This window comes from Crocuta crocuta, unplaced genomic scaffold, assembly GCF_008692635.1.
Source record: "Crocuta crocuta isolate KB4526 unplaced genomic scaffold, BGI_CrCroc_1.0 scaffold364, whole genome shotgun sequence".
Taxonomy (NCBI): Eukaryota; Metazoa; Chordata; class Mammalia; order Carnivora; family Hyaenidae; genus Crocuta; species Crocuta crocuta.
The window spans coordinates 1471279-1488570 of record NW_027532603.1 but is presented as its reverse complement, the minus strand read 5'-3'; the positions used below and the strand labels follow the sequence as shown (position 1 = coordinate 1488570).

At 50.1% G+C, this 17292-nt stretch overlaps 1 protein-coding gene and 1 long non-coding RNA gene across 5 annotated transcripts in view; one reads left to right on the top strand and one right to left on the bottom strand.

Annotated features, from left to right (window-relative positions):
• The first annotated feature begins 1641 nt into the window (after positions 1-1641).
• LOC144244828 (uncharacterized) lies at positions 1642-8470 on the top strand. The gene is made up of 3 exons (XR_013339080.1): positions 1642-2090; positions 5225-5334; positions 8273-8470. It is a non-coding gene; the product is annotated as an uncharacterized LOC144244828 (long non-coding RNA).
• Positions 8471-11488: 3018 nt separating this feature from the next.
• TAFA3 (TAFA chemokine like family member 3) overlaps positions 11489-17292 on the bottom strand; it is a 9614-nt gene continuing 3810 nt past the window's right edge. The window contains exons 1-6 of one of the 4 annotated variants that reach the window (XM_077780164.1): positions 17159-17283; positions 15873-15931; positions 14481-14596; positions 13658-13807; positions 12677-12801; positions 11489-11558 (exon numbers count right to left, since the gene is read on the bottom strand). In XM_077780164.1, the coding sequence (XP_077636290.1) occupies positions 11547-11558; positions 12677-12801; positions 13658-13807; positions 14481-14596; positions 15873-15907 (438 nt within the window). In that variant the 5' untranslated portion in view covers positions 15908-15931; positions 17159-17283 and the 3' untranslated portion in view covers positions 11489-11546. Of the gene's footprint in view, positions 11559-12412; positions 12626-12676; positions 12802-13657; positions 13808-14480; positions 14597-15872; positions 15932-17158; positions 17284-17292 lie in introns of those variants that run through there. The other 3 variants (XM_077780162.1, XR_013339079.1, XM_077780163.1) reach the window with 3 other exon arrangements.

Sequence of the window (17292 nt, the reverse complement as noted above, 5' to 3'; positions counted from 1 at the left end):
AATGAAACTGGACCACTTTTTCATACCATACACAAAAATAAACTCAAAATAGATGAAAGACCTAAATGTCATACAGGAAACCATCAAAGCCCAGGAGGAGGAAACAGGCAGCAACCTCTTTGACCTCAGCGGCAGTAATTTCTTGCTTGCCACATTTCCAAAGGCAAGAGAATTAAAAGCAAAAATGAACTACTGGGACCTCATCAAAATAAAAAGCTTCTGCACTGAAAAGGAAACAATCAACAAAACTAAAAGGCAACCGATGGAATGGGAAAAGTTATTTGCAAATGACATATCAGATAAGGGATTAGTATCCAAAATCTATGAAGAATTTACCAGACTCAACACCTGAAAAACACATAATCCAGTGAAGAAATGGGCAGAAGATGTGAAAAGACACTTTTCCAAAGAAGACATCCAGATGGCCAACAGATACATGAAAAGATGTTAGACATCCCTCCTCATCAGCGAAATACAAATCAAAACCACACTGAGATCCCACCTCACGCCGGTCAGAGTGGTTAAAATGANTAAAAAAAAAAAAAAGAAGACGTGGTTCATACATACAATGAAATACTACTTGGCAATGAGCAGGAATGAAATCCTGCCATTTGCAGCAACGTGAATGGAACTGGAGGGTATTATGCTAAGTGAAATTAGTTAGAGAAAGACAGATAGCATATGTTTTCACTCATACGTGGAACTTGAGAAACTTAACAGAAGATCATGGGGGAGGGGAAGGGGATAAATAGTTGCAGAGGGGGAGGGAGGCAAACCCATAAGAGACTCTTAAATACAGAGAACAAACTGAAGGTTGATGGGGGGCGGGGGGAGAGGGCGAAATGGGTGATGGGCATTGACGAGGGCACTTGTTGGGATGAGCACTGGATGTTGTATGTAAGCGATGAATCATGGGAATCTACTCCTGAAGCTAAAAGCACACTGTATACACTGTATGTTAGCCAACTTGACAATAAATTATATAAAAGGAAATCTTTTGTATCTTGATCTGTATCTTGATCACGGTGGCGGTATATAAATGTGTCAAACCTCACTGAAATGTTCGTTTAAAATGGGTGCATTTTATTGCATATAAACTATACTGTGATAACTTAGATTTTTAAAAATAAGAAAGCACAGCATTCATTGGGCTTCAGTTTGAACACACTGCACCTTTTTTACTCTTCCATTTGCCCTGGACCTTTCTGCCTGGAGACTTTTTCTTTTTTATTTAGTTTTTAATGTTTATTTATTTTTGAGAGAGAGACAGAGCAGAGTGGGAGACGGACAGAGAGAGAGAGAGGAAGACACAGAATCAGAAGCAGGCTCCAGACTCTGAGCTGTCAGGAATGAGCCAGATGCAGGGCTCCAACTCACAAACGGTAAGATCATGACCTGAGCCAAAGTCGAATGCTTCATCGACTGGGCCACTCAGGCGCCCCATCTGCCTGGGGACTTTTTCTGAGTGCCACAGGGTCCGCCCTGGAGAAAGTCCAAGAGTTAACCCGACAGCAGCTCTGGTGGACCCCTCCCTGGACCTCAGAGCAGGCGGAGGCGGCACAAGTTCGGTCACAAAGGCCAGCCGGAGGAGGCGGTGGCTGGGGACCTTTCCTGTCGCCTCCTCGCTGGGTGTGTGCGGGCCAAGCCGGCCGCGAGAGGGTGTCGCGCGTGCAAACCCAGCAAGGCCCCACCTCTCAGCGAAGCGCGCCTCCGCCCGCCTGCTCTGGCCACCGAGGGGAGGAGGGATGGGCGCAGGGGACTCGGAGCGCGTGTCCCCAGGTCCAGGACCCCGCCCTCGCGTCCCAAAGGCCTCGGAATCGCACCGTGGCGTCCTGAGATCTGGGTAAACCCGACTGGGCGGGACGGGCACGAGGACGCAGTTCACTGCAGGCCCCGGCCCCGGATGCAGGCAGGAGAGAGCAGCCTAAGGAGGGCGGAGCTGGAAAGGACAAGCCTCCCTGGGGGGAGCACCCCGCCGGGGTTGGTCGAGGCCGGCTGATCAGCGTCGAGGCTCACTCCAGACGAGACGGCACCGCTTGGAATCTCCAGGAGCTCTCGGGCCCACTGCGCCCCACTCATCGCCCACTGAGGTGGGTCTTATGCACACAGACCCAATCTGCAAGCTCATGGGCTCGCACTAGACCTCCCCACCATCCCTACTCGGGGAGAGGCCCCGGCACAGCGCATGGTGGAGACCAGCCTCCCTCCCCCAACCCAGCACACGTCCTCATCCTCCCCGTGCCCAACACACACACACACACTCTCTCTCTCTCTCTCTTTTACCTGGCTGATTCCCACTCACCTTTAAAGACTTGGTTCTCAGTCTGCCTTCCCCATGCTGGATTTAGTTTCTTTTCTAAATAGTTTCTACTATAGCACAGAGGACGCACCTCTATCGTGACACTTATTACCCAGTTCATCCCTCAGCCTCTCTCATCTTTCCTAAACATCAACTGTAAAGCATTTGGGCTCGGGGCTGCTCAGTCCTGGAGGAGATGGCGGGAACACAGTCCACGTGTGCTGCAAGAATATGAGCTTTAGAGCTGAGCAGATCTGGGTTCAAATCCTACTCTGCTGTTTATCCTGTGTGATCTTTGGAAAATTACCTAACCTCTCTGAGTTTTAGATTCCTTGTCTGTGAAATCAGAATAAGAATATGTAACCTTATGGAATTTTGGTGAGGATGAAACGAGACAATTTACATAAAAAAATTCGCACATCAATTCCCACTTTAGTGTGCGCTTTTTCCTGGTCCTGATCTGCCAACCAGTGAGACAGTTACTGAAGGGAGAAACTGGAACTTTATATTGATCATTGACTGGGGGCATATATAGCATTCCGGAGGACATTGCCCTGCCCAGTGTTGGCACTGAATTTGTGTTGACACTGAGGGTCCAAAAGATTGTTCTAGCGTTCCTTCAGGCCATTTACTTCAAGGGGATCGCGCACGTGGTAAGACCTGTGTATTCTAGGATCATGAGCTCATTACCACACTTAATTTGCTGTTAAATGAGCTCCTTGGTCAGAGGCTATACTTAGTGGAATACCAGGACAATAAATAAAATGTTCTATAAGTCTGTAGATGGTGCTTTTGGCAGAAGCACGTGAACAGGGAAGAAAAATCTATGTCCAGGGTAAGTATCTACTTGTGAGAAGAAGCACTACTCCTTCCATTATGGGAGTGTTCCAATATAATCAACCTAGCACCAAGTGGCTGGCTCCACACCCTAGAAAATCGTGCCAACATTGAGGGTTCAGTGCTGGTCTCTGCTGTTGGCAGGTTGAGTACTCAGCAGTGACAGTAGTCATATCAGACTTGAATAGGAGCCCCAGCGCTGAGCCACACATAACTCCTATCTTTGCCACACGTACACTTTGATTGTGAGCCGTTGACAGAGCCAGGGATGACTGGAGAAGATGGCTGGGGAAAGAAAATGGCATTTTAGTGTCCTGACTATTAAGATTCCCCTGTAATGAGGTTGCACTTTGGTAAACACTCATGTAAGATATGGATATTTTCACACTTCATATCAGTTTAGAATAGTTCAACCACACTCCTCTTTCCCATTATCCTTGTCACCAATTTTCCAAATACATTCCCTCCAATCCTCTGAACTTAAAAGCCAGAGCCACAGCACACACATCCCGTTTCTTCAGTGTCTATCTGTACCTCTGGCCATCTCTGCTTTCAGGCAAGATAAGCCTCTATGCGTACTGCTGTAAGTTCTGCACACTGGGAAGACTTCAGTGTCTCCTCCGAGTGGGGCAGTAGTGCCGCAGCTTTCCACCTTCAGGTAGTAGCTGGAATCATTCCAATCATGCAGAAGCAAGAACCATCAGTGAAGAGGGTCAGGCTCTTTTTCTGTTTCTTAGTCAACTGGTCATAGAGAATTTCTTGTGAGACCATAGGTATGGGTTGAGAAAGAGGAGGCAGTTTCTTTTTGTAAAATATTTATTCATATTTGAGAGAGGGTGTGTGAGCAGGGGAGGGGCAGAGGGGGAGGGACAGAGGATCCGAAGTGGGCTCTGTGCTGTCAGCAGTGAGCCTGATGCAGGGCTTGAACTCACAAGTGTGAGCCGAAATCAAACGCTCAACCCACTGAGGGACATAGGCACCGTGGGAGGCAGTTTAGTAGGAATCAGAGCCAAGGGAATTTGAGGCACATATTCACGCAACTTCCTCTTGCCTTTAGGACTTGCTCAAGTCCTATCACGTATACATACCACTTCCACTGATAATGGAATACTGCTGTGAATTCCCATCTTTATGGCTTAATGGCCAAGAACACCCCGTTTATGATGGGCAGCTCAGGTCATAGGTAACATGGTGATTCATAGTCAAATATTTAACCTCTAGTAGGATCCAATAAATGCTGGAAGCTATCTCTCAAAAGGAAAATAATTATCTGAAGAGAATGGCATAGCTTGATCCATTATCCTAAGAGTTTACTCTGACTCAGCTTCAGAAGCTGCCAAAGGCTCTCTACAGGGTCTGTGGCTCCATAGAGGGCTAGACACTTTAAGGGCCATTGGATGTGACCGATAGTATGGCCCGAGGCGCAGAGACGTTTGCACAGCAACCTATACCTTTTTGCAGAGCCTTCTCTTGTTCTGGATCCTACTCAAAACTGGCAGACGTTTGGCTTTTCTGACAAATTAGTCAGAGCAGCATACACAAATGAAGAAGAGGTTATTTTCAAAATCCAAAAGAGGCCCACTAAGCACTGTGCCTTTTTCTTCCTGGTGCAAGACGCCAGGGGTATCAGCCTGTCCTTTACCGGAGCAAGGATATTTTATCAGGCTTCCAATCACCAGGATCCTTGGAAATTTACCAGAGTGGCAAGCTCCCTAACTTCTGTAGGATTTATTTCACACCATCCGGCATACATGTGTCTTACCAAAGCGTTTAGGGCACCTGCTACTTCCTACTCATCTGGTCCATCCAGCATCATGGCATCCGCGTGGTTGAAAGAGCCCTGAGGAAAGAGAGTGAAAGTGTATTGCTGGCCTCGCCAGTTGAAAGTAAACTGTTTCTGGTGATCTTTAGGAACAGGTGCAAAGAAAAGATGTTTGCCAGATCAATACCTGAATGCTAGGCGCAAAGGGTGTCGTTGCTCCAGTAGAGAAACCATGTCTGTAACGGAAGCTGAAACTGAAGCCAGCCTGATTAAGTTTATGATCATGCACTTATTCTCCAAAATCCATTTATTCGTATTCTACACAGAGCAAACAGGCAAGCTGGGAGAGGATAATCGCCACCACCACGTCCTTCAAGTTCTGATGGTGACACTCCTCTCTGCAATCTCTCCAAGAATGAGATCGCTTACCATTTTGGTAGGTACAGGCCATTCTAGAAGCTTCTGCTTGACATTTCCCACCATAAGAGCCTCATTGTATGTGTTAGTGAAACAGTACGGAGTGGAAATAAAAGAAAACCTAGGGAGAGATTCTTCTCATTCCTATCCCTAATGAGTCACCTGCAAAATGCTACTTCTCATTCCTAGAACTTAGGGCACTGCTGATTTAGAGGTGTTAGTTCCCAAGGGAAAAATGTCTCCACCCCGGGAGACAAAAATGATCTTGTTAAAATGGAAGTAGAGACTGCCACCTGGCTACTTTGAGTCTGGTTTTCAGAAATCTCAACCCTGCAGCTACAGGAAATAAAGGTTTATTTTAAGGCAATCACAGAACAATTCTGCTCCCTTACCTGTCTTGAGTTTAGAACCTATAGCCCTTTGCTCATAGCTTTCTTTCTCCAAGTTCTTGAGCACACTCAGAAGCAACCTACCCAAGTCAGTCATGTCCAGGTGTCATGTCCAGTTTAGAGCAGGATCTAAAGAGTTGGTGGAGAAGTTTATATGGGACACTGTTGCCTCTCCATCTGGGGGTTGGCTTGGGGTTGCTGTTGGTCAGAAAGGCTCAGATTTGCTGAGAAAAGCTTGTTGTGGTTTGAGGGGAAATGACCACAGCCTAGAACCTGCTGGCACCTGTAATCATGACGGCCTTCAGAAAGTAATTGCTACTGCCACACTTCTCTGCCTTCCAACTTTGGCAACTCTAATCTGGAACTATGCAGGGAAGAGAATTCTGGGAAATAGAGTTTCAGCTGACCCAAACCAACACAGTACAAAACTGCCATATGTGGTGTGTTAGCCGCCTGATATTGAGCAAATTGTTTCATGTCTGTGAGTTTCTCTGGGTCTCTTTTCCATCTCAGGATTTGGACATTGTCTTCTGGAACATTGTCTCGGGTTTTCTGGAATATGCCCTGTTGCTGCTTACAGGTCTCTTGATACCTCCCTCTCACTGGCCACTTAATGACTCCCTCTCAGCCCCAGGATTTGTGGCAGCCTCTCCCTAGCTGGGGCCACCTCGCTTTTCCAGGTAGCCCTCTTGGACAGTCCACATAGTCCCTCGGAAAACACACAAACATCTATGGTCTGCTAAGCTCTGGATGTGCAGCTTGCCCCCAAGAGAGTTCTCTGGGCTTACTGTCCAGGCCAGCAAGCCAACCATAGCCACTGGCCTTTGGATCATTTTCAGACCTGAGTCCCTCTGTCCCCCGCTGTCCAGCTGACTGAAGTCAAGCTCTTTTGAGTTCTTTTCTGCAATCCCCCTAAGTAGGGTGTAGTAAGAATCAACACCTAAACCTTCCCCTTGGCTGGGGGAAGGAGGAAGTGGCAACCCTCTCCAGACAGATCTTCACTATCACCTGCCTTTCTATTTGAACTCTTACCCTCTCTTATATAGTCTGGAGGTGAGTAATGGACTATTGATCACCTCTTTTACAAATCTGTAGAATAGTCTACCATCTTGATTTAGAATGTGGGGGTCATTGAGAGTAGTTGATACGTAGCTTTCTTTTCTGAACTTTGGGGCCTCTGTCCAAATTTTGAGATGAGGAAGGTCCCATTTAACATCCTGTTACCTATATAAAGAGCCTCGCATGGTGCTTGACACATGGTAGACATTCACTAATAGAGGTGATGGCAGATTGCCAAACATGTGGATCAATCCAGCCTTCTAAATGGTTGGAATCCTCTCCCCCTAAACCACACTGAAGAGGAGTTTGTAGCCTCACGTAAGGCCTAAAAGGTAGTTGCTTGGTCCTCCTTATGCCCAGTCTGTGTCTATTACAATGTTTATAGCCATCTGAGTCTAGTAGCTTCTGTACCCCTGCACAAACCCAGATCCACAACCCATGCTCAGTGACAAATCACAAGCCCAAGGAAGTCAGGAACCAGCTTAGCTGCTCACACTAGGGGAAGAGAGAAATGAACTCCTTCCTGTTCTGAAGTCACATGTCAGCCACCGAAGATGGAGCGGGAACATACAGGCTGGAATCTGTCTTGATTGTCAGTCTCTGTGCTAATCTAGTTTTTTGTATATTTTGCATATCAGCCTTGTTTGTGGGCATGGAAATACCCCAATCCACAGATGCACAGAAACACCAGCAGCATATGTGTATACATGGCACATGCAGTTACTTTCCTTGAGTTTAAAAGCAGAAGTTACATGAACTTGGAAAACATGAACTGAGTTGACCTGGGGTGTGATAACGTACTAATGAAGCATTCTTCTGCGTTCCAAGTCTTTCTGTTGGCCCCCTTAGCCTTTATGACTTCATTTCTTTGGTTGTTAGGTCTCGCAAGTGGCACCGGGAAGGATTAAAGGAGACACAAGCACAGCCTCCAAAAAATCCCAAACCCAGAAATACACCACAGAGCTGTCTTTTTCCAGATTGTATGCACGTACTGAGAAAGATTCAATTAAAACACTAGGGCAGGGATTGGCAAAAGTCTTCTACAAAGGGTCTGACAGTAAATATTTTAGGCCTTCTGGGACATATGGTCTCTTTGCAATGTCTCAGTTCTGTCCCAGCAGGAAAGTAGTCATAGACAAAACAAACAAGTGAGAACAGTTATGTTCCAATAAAACTTTATTTGCAAAAAGAGTCAGTGGGCCAGAGTCAGTCCACAGGCTTTAGTTTGCAGACCCCCACACTGGAATCTAAAGAAGGCAGAAGCCATCAAGACTGGCTTCACAGGTATTCCAAAGGTTGAGAGGGGCTTCATTCTACGTCCTCCAGAAATGACAAAAATCAACTATTTTGGGTTTGGCATTAGTTTTGTTCTATTATGTGCTGTGCTTTGATATTTTGATGTTCATCTGAATGAGTTATCCCAATCCCTCCTTTTTGTCTTTACTTCTCTCTCTGTATATATTTCTCTAAATGCTTTCTGTTCTTCATTCTGTCCCCTTGCACCCACAGGGTTTGGAAAATTTAGAATGAGACTCTTTCACAACCATCCTTGCTACAACCCTGGCTTCCTTTTGAGTTGGAGTACAGAGTATTGGAGTACTCTGTACTGGAGTACAGAGGCATGTACAGTAAAGAACACTTGTCTGGATCACTGGGAGGACATACTGTGTGACTGTGAGTCAATCACCTAACCTCTCTGAGCCTCCCTTTCCTCAACTGTCAGATCGAAGTGTTGGTTAATTGATCTCTAAAAGTCCTTCTAGATCAAAGCTTATGATTTTGGGAAGCTGCAGCCTCAACCTGAGGCAACTGTCTGGGACCATTAATTATGACGTCACTCACAGACCTTAATGAGACTGGTAGGAGGTCACAGAAATTAGCCACATGATCTCTGGCAGTTGGCGACCTTCCTAAGGCCTTCACAGCTGAGGTGAGGATACCAGCTAATGTGAGAGAATCCAGAGTGTCCAGCCCACTGACAAATGACTCCAGAACCCCAATGCTCCAGGAAACATTGCATTCCTAAACTGCCTTTGAAGTTGCTACAAAATGTGCACTAATATAGACTTAGTTGGAAACAGGACCCTAGGGAAATACTGTTCAAGGTGGGAGGCTTTCTTTCTTTTTTAATTTTTTTTAAATCTTTAGTTTTGAGATAGAGAGTGTGAGCAGGGGAGGAGCAGTTAAGAGAGAGAGAGGGAGACAGAATCTGAAGCAGGCTCCAGGCTCTGAGCTGTCAGCACAGAGACCAACACGCAGCTCAAACTCACGGACCATGAGATTGTGACCTGGGCCGAAATCAAACGCTTAACTGACTGAGCCACCTAGCCGCCCTGGTGGGAGGCTTTCTTTTCTCCACCAGGCCCTCTTGTGTTGTGTGGAGCTCTCCTGGCCATGTAACGGACACTCCTCAAAGCCCACCAAATAAATATATGAATAGGTCATGAGGAAATGGAGGCAAATTCCAGCATATGCCAAAGGAAAGAGGACTTCTCTGTAAGCAGATATGAGGGACATCTGGGAGGGTCAGGACCGTGGATGAGATGGGAGCTGGTGGAGATTGGCAGTTGAGGTGGGGGCAGTGTGGGGAATTTAACACAAAATCACCCCCATTCTCTCAGGCTCCCCCAGCTCATAGCCCCGTTGTTTGTGGATGCAGAAGATGGGCAGGGGGCTGGTGCTCTCCCCCTGTCTTCTGGACACAGTCTCAAGGGATGGGGAGGGAGTGGAGAAGCCCCCATGGCCTCCAGGAGAGCAGCCTCTTATTGTCTGACTCTGCCTAAGCTGCCTCATTTGTCACCTAAATAATTCACTCACCAACCTCTCAAGGAGCATTAGAAGAAAAACAAAATGCAACCCAGCCCTCATGCTCAGGTTCCCACTGCACCGAAGGCAGGCCAGGAGGCTGCCAGTGCCTGCAAAGCCTAAAATAATTGCTATCTGGCCCTTTCCCGAAGATGTGCCAGCCCCTTAATCCATTCCCTGGTCTTGAAGGAAGTGATGACCACCTCTGACCTTGACTTCCCCCACACCCTGACCCCACTAGGTGCAGAGATTCAAAGCTGGCAGGGTTCTCGTATTTACAGTCTAGTGAGAAGCTGGCATCATTTCCCACCCCATTACCAAAAGCAAAGCTAAACAAAAACAGGAAGATACGCCCTCGAGTCGGGTGAACAGTCTTGGGTCGGCTGCTTGGGGAAGAAGGGGAAGAAGCAGGGAGAGGCTGAGATTCAGCCTCAGCCCATCCTCTGGGAGTCAGAATTCAGCATTGTCCTGCTTGGTCTCTGCTGACACCCCTCACCTTGATCCCCACCCCCTTTCACACACACTCTGTGATCCTGGTGATCCCAGCTGATCCCAGCAGATCCTCACAGTCACTGAGCCTGTAATTCTTTTACTGATGGGATATCCAACTAGCCCACATCTCTGAGTCCCTGAAGCCTGTGTGTCATTCTGACTCTGACAAACCTCAATCCAGGACAGAGGCTCCATCCAGCCCTGCAAGGAATCCTTTACTGCCCAGCAGGACCTTTGAAGGGAGAGGATTAGGGGACCATCCCTGAACTCCACCCAGAGTCTGTCCTGGAGCCAGAGCCTCTAGGAGTTACATATGAGCCTAAGCCCTCGGGGAGAGATGTGTCAGCCTAGACAATAGGGCCACCAGCTCAGAGTGTCTCAGGTGTAACTGGCCGAGTGACCCCTGGGCTGTTAGTAATTTTGGAGGCTGAGGGCAGAGTGGAGATCCAGTGGTCTCACATCCTGGCATCTAGGTATTATGGATTACTTCACATAACAAGGACCTGTTCTGGCATCTCCCAAGAGAAATGTTGCTGAGTTCTTTGCAGACTCCTGTTCTGAGATAAGAACATGGAAGGCCCAGGTTGGAGTCCCACATCCAGGCTCAGTGAAAGGGCTTAGAGATTTGGGAACCCAAACTGGGAGATCTTGACGAGTTGTCTTAATCTCTGGGACCCAGTTTCCTCGTCTGTTAGAATAAGCAAACAAAAACCTGAGGTGCTTAGATGGGGGGTAATTTTAAGGTCCTGTCCATCCCCTACCCAGTGAATAGCCCAAACCAGGCCACACCCCTGCAGAAGCTTTGCTGGAAAGTTGTCTGGCTTCATTGAAGCTTTCCTTCCCCAAGTCAACCCAGTCCCATGCAAATGAGATATGGCTAGCCTCTCATCAAGGGGAGGGGTTTTTCCCTCAGCATGTTGGCAGCTTGCTGGGTGTTCAGACCTATGTGAGGGAGCCAAGTGGAGGATGGTGACTATGATGTCTTGTCTTGGTGCCTTGTGGCAAGGGGGTGGCTGAAGGGCCACCAGATCACCCTCGCACCCCCAACAGGCCCACAGCATGTGATCCGGAAGCCACATACACTGTCCTGCATCACATGTTTTAACCTAAATTAGCTCATTGTTTTTCAACAACTCTCCAACTTGACTTGGCATCCCTCAAGGGCAGCAACTGTATCTTGACCTTCTTCTGGGTCCCCCAGGAGAACCCAGCATAACACTAGGTATGTAGCCGAAGATCCGTCCTTATCTGCTGAACGACTCAATTGAAAAGCCTTGGGAAAGAACGGCTTTGCACTTGGCACAGGGTGTACGTCCAGGTAAGTGAATCTCCATTTTTGCTGGCTGATACCATTCTTCAGTCCATGGCTCAGTCAAACTGTCTTGTCTAGACTGTGACANAGGTAAGTGAATCTCCATTTTTGCTGGCTGATACCATTCTTCAGTCCATGGCTCAAACTGTCTTGTCTAGACTGTGACGCCAAGAGCTATCGTGTGACCTAGAGAACAGGTGATAGGGGAAGGTTGGAGAAGGGAATGCCCAAGATTCACCAGGAGGTCATATAAAGCTCATTGCTGCTGATCCCTTGTCCCTAAAGCACTGCAGACTGGGAGAGCATGGCTGGTGTGGCCCACAGACGCATAAATCAAGCCATCAAACACACCTCACCACTTCTCGCTTCAGAGTAGCTACCCAAACTGCAAACACAGCAATCTACAGGCTATAAACCCAAACCTATAAAATAGCAACACATGTCCCAAGCTCTCTGGTGGGTCTCACTGTCTTCCGGTCTTGACTATACTCAGGATGGCCGTGTCCCTTGTCTGCTTGCAGACAGGATGCTCTACTTTACAACGACCCACACTTTTTCTTGCCGTAGCTCCTTCTGTTCTGTGTTCTATGAATATGTTGCTCTCTTCAGAACCCAGAAGACCACCTTCTCTTCTGTGTTTATGTGTCTGCTTGTTTGCTGTGTGTGGTGGTGGGAAGGGATGGCAGAAGGCAGAGTTCTGGCAGGCCCCAAGTGTCACTCATCTGCACAAATGGTGATGACAGAGCCATGCAACTGATTAGCTGTGACACACATGAAATTGCTAATGAGTTTGATAAACTTTTAATTACCCCTTGTTCTTCGGGGCAGGCAGCAAACCATGAAAGTAATAATCCTCTTGGGTGCTGTGGCAGTAAGATGAGAGGAAGACAGGTGTGAGGTGTAGGGAGTTAATCCTGGGGGTAGAGTGGGGTCTGCAGCAGGGGTGGGTGGGCAGAGATTCCCCTTGGAATTATCTGAACAATTTCCTAATTCTCTACTTTGTTCTTGAGGACGTGACATTTTCTGGGAGTCAAACTCACCCTGGGAAGAAGAGGAAACCGAGGTATATGGAGACCAGGGATTTGCCACCTCACAGGAGATTTCAAATCCAGAGGCCCTAACTCCAGTGCCTGGAGTCGGCACAGTCCAGGGGACTGTCCAGGGATGTGCCCACACGGTTCATGGATGGATCTCACTTTGGGGACACTGACAGCCAGACTCCCAGGCTCCTGTGCCCGTGGCTCCTGCCAGCCCTGCGTGAAAGGGGGAGAGTAGGGTGGGAGGCAGTGACCATCACTGGATACCTTGGTGGTTTTGACTCTGTGTCTGCTGCTGCAGCTCCATCCCGACAGGTCTGGGAGCACTTTACACTCCTCCCCTGGCAGGCAGGGCTCCATCTGGCACCACCACTTCTGCAGGACGATGGAGGCTGTGGGAGCAGAAGGCAGTGAGGGCGGCTCTCAGCTGTCCTCGGGTTCGGTGTGCAGTCAAGGGCGGGGAGTTCGCACAGAACCAAGTGCATGTTTGCACCCCGCTGGCTTTGAGCCCTGCCCTCCCCAGGCTTTCTCCTACTCCAGGCTGCCCAGAAAGGCAGTACTCAGGCTGGGGCTGGGGCACACAACCGTATCAAATTCAATCCCACTGACCCCCACATGTCAGCAAAGACAGCACAGGGTGAAGGAAGGGGCAGTTCCCTCAGGGACCCTTGAGTTGAGCCACCGCGGCATTCACAGACAGGCACAGTCCCCAACATCCCCACTTGGTGTATGTGAGCAAGTGTGTGAGGGCTCCACAGACCAGGGATGCAAAGGCAGGCGTGCATGCGAGCATAGGTGGGCATGTGTATCGCACGGCCATGTGAGTGTGAGCACACGGGCATGGGCGCGACCATGGGGGGGGGGTGAGTGAAACACGTGTGTCCACATGAGGGGAGGGTCAAGGCTGCAGGAGAATGGGACGGGGCATGTGTAAGAGGCCTGGGAGGAGCAGGAGGTGAAGAGGTCAAGCTCTGGGGAAGTTAAGTGTGAGTCTGGCGGGATACGAGAGAGGATTTGTGTGGCAGAATGCATCTGGGTAGTGCCCAGCAGTGTGCACGGGAGGGAGGGATGAAGTGGGGATGGTCCCCTCTGCCCCTCTCCCCCCAGAGGTTACCCAGCATTTGAGGCTGATTGCCAGAGCCCTGGGGTGGGAGGAAATCCTATCCCGAGCAGATGGTGTGGCCGAGACCTCCTTATTTCTGTGACTGCCCCCCCTCCGCCCCCCGCCGGCTCCAGACTCTCACTCACCATCCACGCAGGAGGGCTCTGCCCGTGTGGTGCCGGCCACCTGGCCAGGAAAGCAAGAGCACTTGACAGTCTGGGAGCGCTCCTCGATGCGGTTCCGGGTGCAGCAGCGGTGAGCCGCAATCACCTCGCAGGTGCCCTGCTTCGCGAAGACTGAAGTGGCCAGACAAGATCAGGTGCCCAGCCCTGGCCTGCAGCCCTGCTCCTCTCCCACCTGCGCTGCATACCCTCCGGGCCCTCCTCCCAGCCTCCCAGCCTCGGGGAGAGGTGTTCAAGAGATTTCCAACTGTGGGAAGTGGGGGAGGAAACAGGAAATCCTCCTGCGGCTTCAGCATTCCTATCTTTCCTTCTTCCCCAGTCTGGCCACACTCATCCCTCTTAAGCAGAGCCTGGCCCTTGGGCGGAAGAAAAGTGGAATTCTCCACCAGCCCCCACTTCCTCTGGCTTCCTCCGCTTGAGGGCAAGGGCCCTGGGGGCTTACAGTGCGTGGAGAGACCATCCGGCTTACACAGGCTTTAGCCATCCCAGAAGGAAAACCCGCAGAATTAGGCCAGGAGGCTAGACTTAAGCCTCTACCCCAGGGCCTCTCTCCCTGCAGAACACCTTCTGGCCCGGATGGAAAGGTGAGCAAGGGGTCTGCCCACGCCTTTCCTGGGCTGGGATCACAGAGAGGGGTGTGGATCCTCCTGGATGAAAAACAGAGGGAGCCAGAGCCCTTAGGATCTGCATTCTCAGCCTTGGGGATCTGCCTGCGTGGAATAGGTGGTGCCCAGCTCTCCAGGCATCCCGAGAAACCCTGTCCCAGGCTCTGCTACCTCCCCCAAACCTGTGGGAGTTGGCGTCTGCAAGGAAGCAGAGTCAAGGAGGGTCAACAGCCAGGCCAGGTAAAGTGCCAGCAGCCAGTGGCCTGGGCTCCAGTTCTGAGAGGTCCTCTCCAGCATCCTGTGGAGCAAAGCACACAGCCTGCTCAACTCTGGCCAGGAGCTCCCGGCCGCGCAGCCCCCCACCTCCAGGCTGCATGCTCTGGGATCAACAGAGGTGGGCAGGATGCACACCTTGCCCCAGGCAGCTCTCCGCCTGGCACAAACTTACTGTACGAAGTGGTGAGCACTACAGTAGGGAAAGGGAGCAGGGAAGCTGTCTCGCCGGGAAAGGCACGGACAGCTTTGTGGGGGAGGTAACATTTAAGAGGGTGTTTGAGGATGAACCAGATGAGGCCCCTTGGAGGACACAGGAGGAACCAGACTACTGACTCCTTGACCCAAGCACTTCACATACATGCTCTTGCAGCCTCCACAACTGTCCGACAAAGGATTATTTGTACCTATTTGACAGATGAGTAAACTGATACTCAAAAGGCTGGACACAACCTAAACAGCCATCAGTAAAGTACGGGCTAAATACATTGTGGAGCATCTATGCAAATGCAGTTTCATCCAGGCAGCTATAAAACAGACTGAGGAAATGCTGTAGATGCTGAGGCATGCAGTGATTTCTAACGATAATTCACAACGAAGGGGAAAAAAAGCAAAGTGCAGGACCGGTGTGTATAAAATGCATACAAGGGAAGGATTATATATGTTGTGTAAATATTCATTAGCTAGCTCTGGAGAATGTACCAAAGAAACCTAGTAACACTGATTGGCACCAAAAAGGGGAACTGAGAGATAGAGGAAGAAGGGAGGCCTTACCTACTGCTTTTTTATGTTTTGGGTTTTGAACTGTGGGAATGTAATAGCAATTTGATTTAAATAGATTTAAATTTAAAAAAGAAGAAATGAAACTAGGGCTAATAGAAGTCAAATGACTGTCCAAGGCCAGGCAGCATGTTGGGTGGGAGAGCCCAGGGCCCAGAAGCCCACCCTATTCCTACTGTACCATTTTGCTTCTCCTCTCCTCTTCTCCCGTCCTTGATGGGTCCCGCCTCCCATTTTCCCCAGAGGATGAACTAGAAATGGAGCGGATCCCAAGGAAGCAGAGGCATAGAGCAGCAGGGAGCTGCCCAGGCATAGAAGGAGTCTGGACCATCCCCTCTGCTGCACTGCTGGCCCCTTGGGACATTGTTGGGGTCCCTCAGGACTGCTGACTGTGTCAGCACAGTCCTGGGAGCACCAGAGGCCAAGCCAAATGCCAGAACCTTGGACAGGGTGCTTGATTTCTGTACGGCTCCCACCCCCATCCCCTCTTCAACTGTCCCCCACTTCAACTGTCTCCTCACCTTTTTTGGGGATCTTTCAGCTTCTGTCTGTTCATCTGCTGGTCTCAGACTCACACCACCTAGACAAGGAAGAAAGACTCTTTGGGGCTTGCAAGGGTCGGAAGGAGCCCATGGCCCTGTCCTCCGGATGAGGACAAGGGGTGGCACTGAAGTAGAGCCCAATTCTGAAGCTGTTCCCCAAAGTGCAGGGCAGGGCACAGAGTCTCTCCTCTGCCTTAGGAATTCACAGGGATCCTTGCAGACTGTGGCAACAGGTCGGGCAGCTAGCCTGAGTAGCCTATGGGTTACTGTCCCTGTGGGTGAAGCAGGGTGGATGGTAGGGAGGGGTCCAGGAATCAATGCTACCACCTCTCTGGCCTTGGGTGGGGGTGGGGGGTGGAGGGAGGAGCTAGGAGCTAGCTGAAGGTCAGCTGAAGGGTTCCTGAGCAGCTCTGACAGAATTCTGCTCCAAGACGCACCTGGAAAAGACCCAAAGGTCTTGAGCCTTTTGCCTCCACCTCCGACCCTCACCTGTGTCCTGGACTCATGCAGAGCTGGCTCAACTCTGCCACCCTCACGCCCATTTCCACTCCAGAGGCTAGAATGGGGTTCCTACCAGTCTCTGGCCTCAGGGGCCGCAGCTCAACAGCTTCTCCATTTCTCCCTAGGCCTCTCATCCTTCAGCCTCCAAAGGGAGGTGGAGATGAGGCAGGTGGGAAGGTGGGGCCCAGAGAGGACTATGGGGATGGATGGAGGAAGTGATGCCAATACCCCAGAGATAGGTGTGCTCCACAGGCAAGAGCTTCCCAGAAGTAGGTGTCTCCTCTCCCTGTCCCCCTTGGGAAACTTCATTCCATCATTACAGATCCAGCTTTGTCTTCTCTCAGGCAGTCCTCACCCCTTTTCTCTCTGAGCTGCCACACCCTCCAAACCAACTCTCCCATCAATCCCCAAACCCAAAGATGGGCAGCATGCACTTGGGCTGAGTTCTCTGGCATTCTATTCCCTCCCGCAGGGAGAAGGTGGAGACGGCAGGGGAGGGAAGCTTCGAAGATTTTCTTGGGCTTCCACTCTCCTGCCTCAGTTTGTCAGGCTGTTTTCCCCAAACCCAAATGCAGGCTATGGTGAGGCTGAGTTAGCAGCCGGCATACCAGCATGGAGTCAATCATGTGGACCCCAAGAGCCTTTAAGCTTGACCTGCCTTCTCCCAGTCCCCTCCAGCGCCCGCCCCCTCCTCCAAATTCTGAGCCTCCTCCCTCCCCTCCACCCCGCCCCCCCGGATCTGTCTGCCCTACAGCGGTGCTCACTTGCCTCTGAGTCCGGCACCAAGATTCTGAAAGGCGGACTTCGGGCTGGAGTGGCCAGCTTGGGTGTTTCTGAGTCTGGAGTCGGGTGTCCCTCACCGAGTTGCGGCATCCCGCAGGCGTCGGGGCTCCGGCCA